Genomic DNA, 12182 nt, shown 5'->3' with positions numbered 1-12182 from the left:
GGGTAATCCTCCTCTGCAGGATGGTCATATCTGACAGCACCTGGAAAAAATGACACCAAGACAACAGTAAGAAAAAAGGAGGAGCAACTAAGGAAGCATCATAACAAAAACTATAAGGTTATATATATATATATATATATATATATATATATAAAACGTGAAAATAATTAATTTAATATCTAAAAATATATAATAAATAATGTATAAAAATTAAATGAATATAAGAAAATCTATAAAATCTTAAGAATGCAAATTCAAGTCCTTTAATAAATAGGCAATGTTAACTAATAAATAGGGCTATTAATTTAATGCATTCGTTTAGTGTAGGGCTGTGAATCTTTGGGTAGACAGCGAATCGATTCGATTCACGATTCATAGGTTTTCAATTCGATTCAAGAACGATTTTTGTAAATTCAGAACGATTCGATTCACGATTCGATTCTGCATTCTTTAAGTGCATTCACAGGATTATGTAAATGCTTCCCCTAAATTCATTAAATGCTTAGTCGGGGCAAATTACACAGCAGCCTTTATGGTTAGAGAACCATAGGTTAGAGAGAGAAAAAAAAAAACACTTTTGTCCATTGTTAGATGCTAGTTTAATGATGCTATGGCATGACAATGCATATGTAGAAATGATAAGAAATCAAATACACTGCTGGACAATAATCAATCATTTGTTATCTATAATTTTTTCCTAATGCCAATTTTATGATTGTTTTATATAGTACAATAAAACAATTATTTCACTTTTCTGCACAGAATTAGGTAGAAAATATACTTTATAGTTTTTGTACTATAATAAATATGTCAGTTATATCGGCCGATAAATGCTCATTTTTTCTGTTATCGGTATCGGCCTGATAAAAAAATTTGACCGATATCTTAAAGAATGAAGGACATTGTTAAAACACATTTATCATTCAATGGAACTGTGTGTATGATTTAGACACTTACATTTTTGCTCTGTCCATGCAATAAATGCACAGCCTTCGACTGCTCAGGTAATGTCGTCGGCATGACTGAGAAAATGACCGTTGAAAAACTACAGAAAAGCAAAACTACTTCACTTTAGCATTACTGGCCATGAGTACTAAGGAGAGATCACACATCAGCTGCTCAAAAAATGTGTCACTGAGACAAACGGAGTGCGAGCGCAATCCTGTGACAGTCGCAGGCGGTAAATAGCGGAGCGTGTGAAGGAGAGATGCAAGGGCACGAACACTGTTCAAGGTCTCCATTAATTCATGCTTGTAGTAATTTAATGTGTATATATTTTTAAAGCATTGAATCGCTATAGAAATCGCGATTCATCCGATTCTTAGCGTTTTAAATAGATTACTGTCCGAAATCAACGATTCACGATTTCAAGATCGATGCATATGCATAGTCAGGGTTTGTAATCGATGCATCGAGAAAACGAGTGAATCGTTACACCCCTACTGTATGTGCATCCAAATGAGGTTTCGTGAGATACCATTCATATCAGGCGCTGTTTGTTAATTACATCTTTACAGTGGCGCCAGTTTTCAGCAAGCAACAATGAACAAAATACAAGGCAATATGTCTGATTTGCAAACAAATGACTGTTCTTTTTTAATTTATGAAAAAGATTTTCTGGAAACATTACATTAAATCATTTATCATTTCCTCATTTGTAAGTCGCTTTGGATAAAAATGTCTGCTAAATGTCCAAATGTAAATGTAAATAACTTATGAGTTAGTGACTCAGGCTCAGTTAATAAATTGTTTAGAGCTATTACTAAGTTTGTGACTGACTCCCTCGTAGATTTTTCACTCTTCTGATTCCAAACAAATTGTAAATTGTTTCTGTGGTGTATATTTTAATTCATGTGAGACTTTAAACAATATTTTTACCAGTTGGTCAGATAGTATGACAATGTTTAAGTAAATATATTCATTCATAGCAGAGTTTTGTACTAATAATATAATAAATGGTATTTTAATCTACCATCTAAACATTTTACAAAAATATTATTTGTCATTGGTAAACATAGTGAGATCCACCTGTAAGGTTGAATTGACTATATGGGATATTCAAAGCACTGTTGAGTGCTTTAAAAAAAGAAAATAGGAAAAAAAGAAAGAAAAAAAAACAAGTTGTCGATCACACTAATACATCATCTTGACTCATCCCTATCCCTAATGTTGTCTCAGATGACAGATTTCCCTGCGCTCTCCTTCTTGATATGTCTGCATATTTCCTGTCTCTTTCAGCCCCGTGAGCCAGCGGATGATTGGTCAGAGCATATCAGTTCATCTGGCAAGAAGTACTACTATAACTGTAGGACAGAGGTCTCTCAGTGGGAGAAACCTAAAGAATGGCTGGAGAGGTGAGTTGCTCTAGATCCCCTGTGACTGTCTTTCTGACTCCTCAACCATAAACTGACACCACAGTTCCTGTCTGAACAGAGAACAAAGGCAGAGAGAAGGTGCCAAGACTATGGTTAACAGCTTTCCCAAAGACAGAGACTACAGACAAGAGGCGATGCAGGCCAGTGCCACAAGTGCCCTCAGTAGTACAAGTAAGTAGCAGAAATACAATTCTTTCCTTCCTGCCAGTAGTACAGGGATGCGGACTTGTCACCTTTCGGCGAAATTCACCGTTTTGAAATCAAAATGGGTCATTTATGTGATTCGTGTAGATCCGGTGAGCTTTTTTAATTGTTTGGGGGTGGGGGGGTCTTTTTACAGTACCTGTAGAACCTACTCAATTCTGTAGCCGCTTGAAGTCACCCGCTTTCAAATCACGATATTACTGTCTTACTGAAATAGTTCTGATAATTCGCTGTGAACCGACTATTTCCTAGGAATGTGTCGATTAATGTAGACTTGATGTTGTTCTAATAATTACTTAATTTAATAATAAAGAATGTAGTGTAGCGCACAGACTTTATAATCATTGTGAAATTGCTGTTTATTTTGCTTCACCAGCAGTTATAGGGTTAATGTGGGAGAGACGAGCAAGTTAGTTAGGCTGGTGCGCCTGTGATACAGCTGTTCTGCGTTCTGATTAAAAGTTAAGACGGAGCGTCTTTTGTCTGGCATTCTTCAAACATTACAGTAGACATATTTTGGTTTACAAACTGTATTGTTTCATCAGTTAGTCACGTTAGCACTCGGCTAATGTATCCACCATTATTGTTTTAAGTGTTTACCGTTACAGTTTAGCAGCAGAACTTTAGCTGTGGACACGATTCGCTTGCAAAAGTGTTTTTGTATTTTATGCCATTATTTTAAGAACGGATTGGACTATATTATTGTTTTATGCAAAGGGAGCTTTGTCAATGTAGCACCCGCTAACTTGCTCAAGGACACCTCTCTGTGCCAATCACAACAGGCTTGGCCAGCTGACCAATCAGAGCAGAGAAGGCTTATGGAAGGGAGGAGTTTGCTCCGAACTTGCATGGAACGAATCGTTTTGAAATCATTGGCAAATGACTCTAATATTACATGTATATTCTGAGAAAATTACAACGTTTTCTGGCCTTAGATGCATTTAAACCTTGTTGTAGAGGACTCCAACACAATGTTAAGACACTCTAAAATACCATATGACCTGCTCTTTAAGAGCTGCACGAGTAAAATGAACACAGTATGAGTGGGGTTGGACAGTGTCTGTGGTAACATACAGTACTGAGCCATAAAATTACATGATTTATGAGTTGATATTTGCATTGATCTGACCATAATCACAAAGAAAGGCTTATTGGAAATGCTAATTCATTCCCTGCCACGAGGTGGCGCTTTAGGAGCGCTGAAATATTGCGGTTTCCCCGGTAACAGCTGTACACAAAGCTGCTCCGCTTTCATAAACGCTGCTTTATCAGGAACTATAGTTAAAATGAAATTAAAATGCCAACGACACGTTTCTGAGGACAGTCTGTTCCCTTCAGATACATTCAAATAAAGACGCGTTTTGACTTGAAACGTGCAGCGCTCATATTTATTCAATGGCATCATTGCCTTTTGAAGTTTAATCCAGCCGTATCGCGACTCTTGACTTTCCGTCCCCAACTGTAAGACCTCTTGAAATTATAATTAAGACATTTCTGATACCATTTAACATTTAAAACTTTTTATGGCCTTAAGTTTGATACAGCTTTGCTCTGTTTCTCTAAATACTTCATTCACAGTTTGAAAAAAAGTTTTGTTTGTCTAAGAGGACCCAATCGTCCACATATACTGTTTCAGGAATGACAAACGTGAGTGTAAAAAATGACTCTGCCAAATTGTTCCGTGATTGACGCGTGATAACTAGCAATGGACAGAACGAAGTATCTGACGAGCTGATGTCAAAATAGAGCTGTGCTTTAAGTAATGCAGAGTAAATTCAGAGTAACAAAAATACAGCAGCAACAAGTGCTTTAGCAGCTTTTACAGGTAAAGATAACATAAAGCACTCCTTAAGCCCTTTTTTTAGGCAATATTTAAAAAATTTAGTTTTTAAATTAAATCTAAAAAAATGTCAAAATATTTAATGCATTATTTAATTATTATACCATTAATAACTAACTTAATTTGTAGTTAACTAGTTAAGTTTTTAAATAATTAACCCTACTAGGCCGTTGGTGTCTGGGCTTATTTATTTATTTTTAAATTACATGAGACTTTGTGACTTTCTGCACTTGCTATACTTCATACTACTGGATATAATGGTATTTTCATGTCATTTTCATTTTCATCTTAAGTCTTTGTTTTCCACCAGGAGACATTTTTTTCATGTCTTCATGAATGAAAGTGAACATTTAAAGTGAATTTTTGAAAAAAAAAAATAATAATAATAAAGGCTTTAAGTGTTTAAAAAATGTAGGGATTTATTTTTCACCCATGATGAGTTTGCATCCCTGGTGGTAGAGGTTCACTTTGCTGATGGTTTCAGTGGTTCTTAACACATTTTTCTTGTGTTTTTCCACATTCCCTTTCATTCTCCCAGAATCTACTTTAGCGGAGAAGCCATTGTCAAACTCTGGTTATTCTCAGCCTTTGTCCATAAACCCCTCCAGCACATCCAGCTCCTCCTCGTCCTCCACAGTGCCTGTGTCTCCTGCTCTGCAAGCTTCAGCCTCCACTCTGCTCCAGGACCCAGCACTCCTTCAGCAGCTGCTGCCTGCGCTCCAGGCCACCCTGCAGATGAATCATGGCAATGTAGACATGGGCAAAATTAATGAAGGTATTAATGAAGGAATGGCTACGCAGTAGTGCTGGGCGGTATGACCAAAAATTTATATTACGGTATTTTTCAAAATTATGCCGGTTTCACTCAGACGCCGAGAGAGGTGACACTTCTCCGGGAAAGTCAGACCTCGCGTTCCACTGCACTGTACTGCACTGGCGAAATCTTCCAACTGAACCATAGCTAAGGCTTATCCTAAAAAGTCGCTAGATTTGTCAGTATGAATATTCTATGGAAAAAATCCACTAAAAGGGTCTGAAAGTTGCTAAATCTAGTGCTAAAGTCGCGCTCGTGTGTGTGAGATGCGGGAGCTGATGGCAGGGGGCGGTGGATATTTGTGGCGGTCAATGTGGATATTTTGGATGAGTTCTTCTGTGTCATCACGTTCTATTAGTTCTACAGCTTCAGTTTCGGAACTTTCAAGTTTAGTAACACATACAGCTGTTCCCTCACCACAATGCACCAGTGAAAAGTGACCCCTTTCAAACAGTGTCGCGTTCCGAACGTTGTTTAAGTGACATATGACATATAGTGACGTATTGCGGTATTTTCAAAATTCATATCATAACATAAATAAACACCGGTATTCGGTATGAACCGGTATACCGCCCAGCACTACTACGCAGTGCTTCTCACATGATTTTTATTTATTGTTATTATTATTTTCTGTGCAGATGCACTCTCCTACAAAATCACCCCAATCATTCTTGTCATCTTGAACCTCTTAAAACAATATTTTCTTTGTGCATTTCTTTAAAGTTAAGAGATCAGATCTTGTTAGTTTATTTTTTCCAGTCTTGTAACTTTTCGTGCTGCTTACACTGTCATTTTTTTGTGTCATTTCCTATTGATCATGAATCATGTGATTCAAGCATAAATTATACAGAGGTAGGCCTGGGTACAGATTTTTTTTTTTTTATTGAGTCTTAAAGTTAAGAGATCAGATCTTGTTAGTTTATTTTTTCCAGTCTTGTAACTTTTCGTGCTGCTTACACTGTCATTTTTTTGTGTCATTTCCTATTGATCATGAATCATGTGATTCAAGCATAAATTATACAGAGGTAGGCCTGGGTACAGATTTTTCTAGCTTTCTAGCTAGTCACTAGCTTTCGGTTCCATTCAATTCATTTTTCAATTCAGTTCACATGATCTTACTCATTCGGGTATATTAATGTGTATGGTAAAAGATAAATCTTGGGATTTTGAGAATCAGTTTTTGCTCAAATGAAGACTACAGTTTTAAACTGAACATCAGCTACTGTTAGTGCTAAAATTCAGTATGTATTCATCTGACCATTTGTTGCTCTAGGTAGGAAGAGTAGAGTATGATCTGCTCTTGATCAGAGATGCTCCCTAGATTAGTGATACACCGATGCGGGTTTTATTTATTTATTTTTTATTTTTTTGTCTTAGAGACCAGGGTGGCCGATATAAAGCAGATACAGATATCATGCTATTTAATTTAAAGGTATTAAAAACACATGCATAAGAATTGCTGAAAAGAATGTTTTTTCCATATTTACAAATTTAAAAAAATAATTAGAAAATTAATTATATTAATTTAATTAAAATTCTGTAAAATAATCAGAATTATACTTTAGTAAGCAACTTCTTGATTCTGTAACAGGTTTTTTTTTTTTTTTGCCACAAAGAAATAGTTAAAAATAGGGATAAATAAAACCACCACTTCAGACACATCGGCCAAACAGAAAAACCATTGGCCAATGATGATAATATAAATAAAATCCAAATATCTATCTATATATTGGTATTGGTGGTATATCGATTGGCCACTACCCTAGCCTAGACCCTTCAATTAATTTCCTTGATTTGTTCTTTAATGATCAGTTTGGTGCATTCTTTTGAGTTACCTTCACTAGTTTAATGATCAAACACTTTTGTAGTGGTGGGATGTTGCCATAGAATCTCCAAAATTGTGTAAGAATGCGTTCCTAAATGATGCCATCAACCTGTGACATGATATAGCTAAAATGTTGTACTCTAGCTGTTTGCCACCTTGACAACTGCTTTTTGCAAAATATTTGCCATCTTCTCTCCACATGGTGAAAATACCGTGAGCCAACAAGGCTTGATGTTCACCAATAGAGCCTTTTTCAGATTGCTTTCAGTGTATAGGACTGCTATGACTGTATGTGTGTCTTTTTCTGTCTTCGTCTTCCTCCAAGTCCTCACAGCTGCTGTCACACAAGCTTCCTTACAGTCTATGCTTCATAAGCTTCTCACTGCCGGACCGTCCGCTTTCAACGTCACTACTCTGCTTTCCCAAGCTGCTCAGCTTTCCACACAAGGTACGACTAAAGTCCCAGTCACTTCACACCTCTCTTAACTGATGTTGTGCTTCAATGCCACTAATCCACAATATCACAAATATGTGATATTTCCTAAATGTTAATTTAGCTAAGTAGGATTTAGTATATTTGGTATGTTGATGTATTGTTGCAAATAAGCTTGTTTACTGGATTGCATATAACATTTCTATAACTCTGTTTCTAATGAACAGCTCAACAGTCCGGTCAGTCACCCATGTCATTAGCATCAGATGCCTCTTCACCGAGGTCATACGTGTCTCCTAGAGTCAGCACACCTCAGACCAATGCTGTCTCTAAACCCCTGCTCAGCTCTGCATCTCTCTCTTCACAACCAAAGGTCAGTAGTAACTAGTGGTTAGTCATTTCCTAAACTTCTCTGTTACAGTGGCTTCAGAATGTGTTTGGACATGTCATTATATTAAGCCGGGTGCACACTGTATGGTTTTGGCCACGATTTTGCCATCTGAGACAAATTTTGGAAATCCTAAATGACTCCTCTGATCCTAGGCTACAATCTGAAGTCTTTGGTCATTAGTTTGACATGTTCACCGACAGCCAATTAATGACCGTTGCAGTTAAATTTGACCTCCGACGAAATTTGGAGTACTGTCCTGCAGTGTGACTTCTCCTACGACGAACGTTTAATTGTCTTCATTTTTCAAAACAAGCCATGATCAAAATTAATGCTGGACTTTTTGTTTTTATGGTGCATGTCCACTGGAGCGGAGCAGAGCAAGTGCTTTTAATTCATTTATATAGATGTTACGATTATAACCAAACTGCAAGAAAATAAGGAAAACGCCACACACAACTGCAGCTTGACAATATTTAACTAAATAAATAAGCGTGAAATGCGTTATCAGTATAAATGTACGGCAGTATGTCAGCAAATGAATGTAAGTACAACCAGTGACAACGAAAAATCCAGAAGGTAGATCAGGGATGGGCAACTGGCGGCCCGCGGGCCGTATACGGCCCGCATTGTCTTTTAGTATGGCCCGCTGGATCATATTAGACTCAGATGATCAATTTTACTAATTTATTGAGATGCACCTGTATGTTTGGATTGTTTGGAAATCTGTATTTTATTTAAATCGCCATCACACCACTGCTCACAAACAACGGGGACGCCAGAGTTGCCCTTGCCTCAAATTTCAAAGGTAAAATTCATAGTCAAAAGCTTTTTGCCAAATGCATGACAGAAATGTTTGCACTGGACTATGTTCTTATTAGGGTTTCTGTGGGTCCTTAAAACGTCTTCAGTTAAATTGTTTACGTTTAAGGCCATGCAAACTCTTAAATGGTACAAAAAGTCTAAATTATAAGAGGTCTTTGGGGACGGAAAGACAAGAATTGCTATATGGATTAATATGACGATTAAACTTAAAGGCTGTTATGTTATTTAATATAATAATTAATTGATAATAATTGTTTAAATTAATATAATAATTGATACTTTTGACTCATCCCTTTTCTTAAAAAATAGTTTAAAGGCTGAAATGTTAAATGCAGATCTTAAAAAGGTCTTTAAAGGTCTTAAATTTGATTTAAAAAATCCTGCAGATACCAGGTGTTATTTTATGGTACCATTTAGAATACTATTGTTTTTTAAATTAAGTCCTTTTTAACTGTCCTTTTAGGCTGTTTTGAGAATGTTCTGTAGGCTACTAATAAAAAAAGGACCTCTGTATATTGGTTTGTTGCAAATTTACAGACAATGCAATTGAGATGTTTACTCGTTGGCTTGTTGGGGTAATATTTCTGTCCACTGATAACAAAATTTTCCTTCTGAATTAGCATAACTGCACAAGTTTTATAGTTAATACAATTTTAAAAACAAATTACATTAGTTACACTTTAATTTCCTTCAATAAAAAGGTGTAAAAGGTGTGTGGACATGGATTAGTAATCTGGCCCCTTGGTATAAAGGAGAAAAAATGCTGGCCCTCGTCACTATCAAAGTTGCTCATCCCTGAGTTAGATGGTCAAGACAGGAGACCTGTGGCCACTTTGTTCTTTTGTCACCCTTGCATCCCGGCAGCTCGTCGGAAGTCTCAAGAGGCACCAACAAACAATAATGCGTGCTATGTCTGTTTGGCTCAGTCCCTTATAAAGCTCCATAATCCAGTTTAGGTGCAAAACCACTCCCATCAGCAAATCTCCTGCAACTCTGAGACAAACACACACAACTAGTCACAGTCACTAGTCACAGTTCTGTTATCACTAGAATATCGCACCACTGGAATTCTGTGCGCGTGATGTACGCGCTACTGTGTAGCCTATGTGTGTGCGTTACAGTGCAGCAGCGCATTAGATTAGAACGGCGAATAACTTACCTGTACAATAAGCTGTTTAAAACGTGCATTCTCCCGTTCAATTTCGAGCATCCAGTAATATAATCACACATGTCTTGTGGAGCGCTTTCAGAGTATGCATTTATTTGTCATTTGGAAACGGAGCGTAAATGTGGAAGTCCTTCAAAGATTTCTTATCCTGTTGCGCCCTCTATAGGACCAGCGACTAGCCGACGTCAAGCTAAAAGCGTCATGGCAGAGCATTGAAGTCGACCAGTCGATTAGTCGGTGTAACCCCTAATATATATATATATATATATACACACACACACAGGCTTTTATCCAAAGCGACAAACAAAAGTGCTGTGCTGTGACAAGTCCCGGTTAGTCTAACACAGTACAAGTAGGTTTTTATTTTTTTATTTTTTTTATAATAAATAGAAAGAAAAAAAGTAGATACAATAGGAATAGAACAGAGAGTGTCAAGTTATTTTTTTATATAATAAATTAAAATAAAACAAATAAAAAGAATAGAGAATGCTAGTGTTAGAGGGTCAAGGTGTTTTTTTTTTTTATAAAAAGAAAAGTAGAATAGAAAAAGAATAGAGTGCTAGTGTTAGAGAGGGCCAAGTTTAGATGGATGAGATGTGTCTTTAGCTGTTTCTTGAAGATGGCTAAAGACTAGGGGTGTCATTTTAGCATGTTCATTTTAATTAATTAGTTACAGAAAAATAGGGGTGCTCCGATCAGGATTTTTGAGGCCGATCGCCGATCACAGAAAGCAGTATCTGACGATACGATCACCGATACCAATCTTTTTAAAGCCTTCTTTTTATCATGTAGAATTATTTATAGTGATGATCCAATCAAGATTTTTAGACATTTATGCGGGGCCTTAATTTCATTTTTGAAAATGAATTCCCCTCTTATGTGACTCTTGTGAGAGGGGATTTTTTAATTTGAGGGGTGGAGGGGGGCATTTTTTAGACATTTTTCAAAAGTATATATTTATCTCACCTAAATGTTTGATCATGCACTGTATTTTTGTTTTGACAATCGTGCAATTGTTGCACAATAGCTTACACGCAGCACAAGCCTCATTTCGTGAGCTGTATGTGAGGCGGCCTTTTACACCAGGTTCACACATACTCTGTTTGCAGTGCGTAAGCAGTCCATGTGTGGTACATGAGCGGTGCAGAAGCAGCAGGTGCTCACTGTGCTTTCACACAGGAGTCTGCAACTGATCCGTGGCTGTTTACTACAAACACAACATTTATCCATTATTTTGATTTCAAATCCAAACATTGTTACTTAAAATGCTTTTTCAGCCTTGTGATTATTTTTTTACACGGTACAGTATAATACAATCTTTCATAGACGTGTTTAAACGCAATAAATATAAGAAACACTTTATTGAATGCTTTTTACTTTTGCATTTACTTCTAGATTTATATATTAAGTTGCTCAAGCAAGTGGCAAAACATTTAAACTACTTCATCACAAACATTCTAAATTAAAACTTACCATTGACGGAAACTGTCAGCTCTACTGCCTTTTCTTTTGCATTTAAATCTTTATTACAAGCAGGTCTGCGGTTCGTAAAGAACTTGGTTTTTCTACCTCCACGAATTCCATCTATTATTTTCTTGTTTATCTGAAAGTGCTCTTTTCCTTTAAACCTAGCCAAAAAGCCATAGCCTATATGTTGATTGTAAAACACAGTAGACTTTAATTATATGCATTTATGGTGTAATTACTACATTTTCGTGTCAATCTATGTTCATATTTACCGCAAACAATGCGCTGTTACTTTAAATAAGCATTTGCAGCGCAGCAAAAATAGACTCGGTGCGGAAACAATCTCTGCACTGCTGCAAACCGCTCCTGGAACGCACTGCCGGACGCAACCGTGTGCAATGTGAACGCTTTAATCCGTTAACATGAGCACGGAAAAAATACGCACCGCATACGCACTACAAACGGAGTAATGTGAACCTGGCATTATGTGTGTGCGCTGCGAGTGTGCATGAGCACACGGTCTCCAGTAGTGCTGTGTTCAAAATATCGATACGACGATGTATCGTCACAGAGATTTGACGATACGAGTATCGATACAGCTGGCCCTGTATCGATATTGTGGCACGTGTGCAGCAGTGGACCACGCTTAATTTGTTTAAAATTTTACAACGTTTAAAATTGAGTAGAAAAGTGCAAGGTTTCTAAAAAAGAATGAATGGAGCATATATAGGCTACAACAAGGTTTAATCTGGCCGCAGAGGAACACAACTGGGTTGCCTGATATAAAGAGACGTAAACCCCAAAACAGAGCTTCACACTTGCGCAATACGGAAATATCTGCTA

At 36.9% G+C, this 12182-nt stretch overlaps 1 protein-coding gene across 3 annotated transcripts in view; it reads left to right on the top strand.

Moving 5' to 3' along the window:
- The window catches only part of LOC107694227 (WW domain-containing adapter protein with coiled-coil-like), a 34231-nt gene that overhangs the window by 14776 nt on the left and 7273 nt on the right, over positions 1-12182 (top strand). For all 3 annotated transcript variants that reach the window (XM_016493864.1, XM_016493863.1, XM_016493865.1), the window contains 5 exons: positions 2239-2354; positions 2434-2546; positions 4958-5194; positions 7384-7506; positions 7719-7864. In XM_016493864.1, the coding sequence (XP_016349350.1) occupies positions 2239-2354; positions 2434-2546; positions 4958-5194; positions 7384-7506; positions 7719-7864 (735 nt within the window). The remainder of the gene's footprint in view (positions 1-2238; positions 2355-2433; positions 2547-4957; positions 5195-7383; positions 7507-7718; positions 7865-12182) is intronic.

This window comes from Sinocyclocheilus anshuiensis, unplaced genomic scaffold (genome assembly GCF_001515605.1).
Source record: "Sinocyclocheilus anshuiensis isolate Anshui unplaced genomic scaffold, SAMN03320099.WGS_v1.1 scaffold2672, whole genome shotgun sequence".
Lineage (NCBI taxonomy): Eukaryota > Metazoa > Chordata > Actinopteri > Cypriniformes > Cyprinidae > Sinocyclocheilus > Sinocyclocheilus anshuiensis.
Note: the sequence above shows the minus strand (reverse complement) of the source record. Positions and strands in the feature narration are given on the sequence as shown.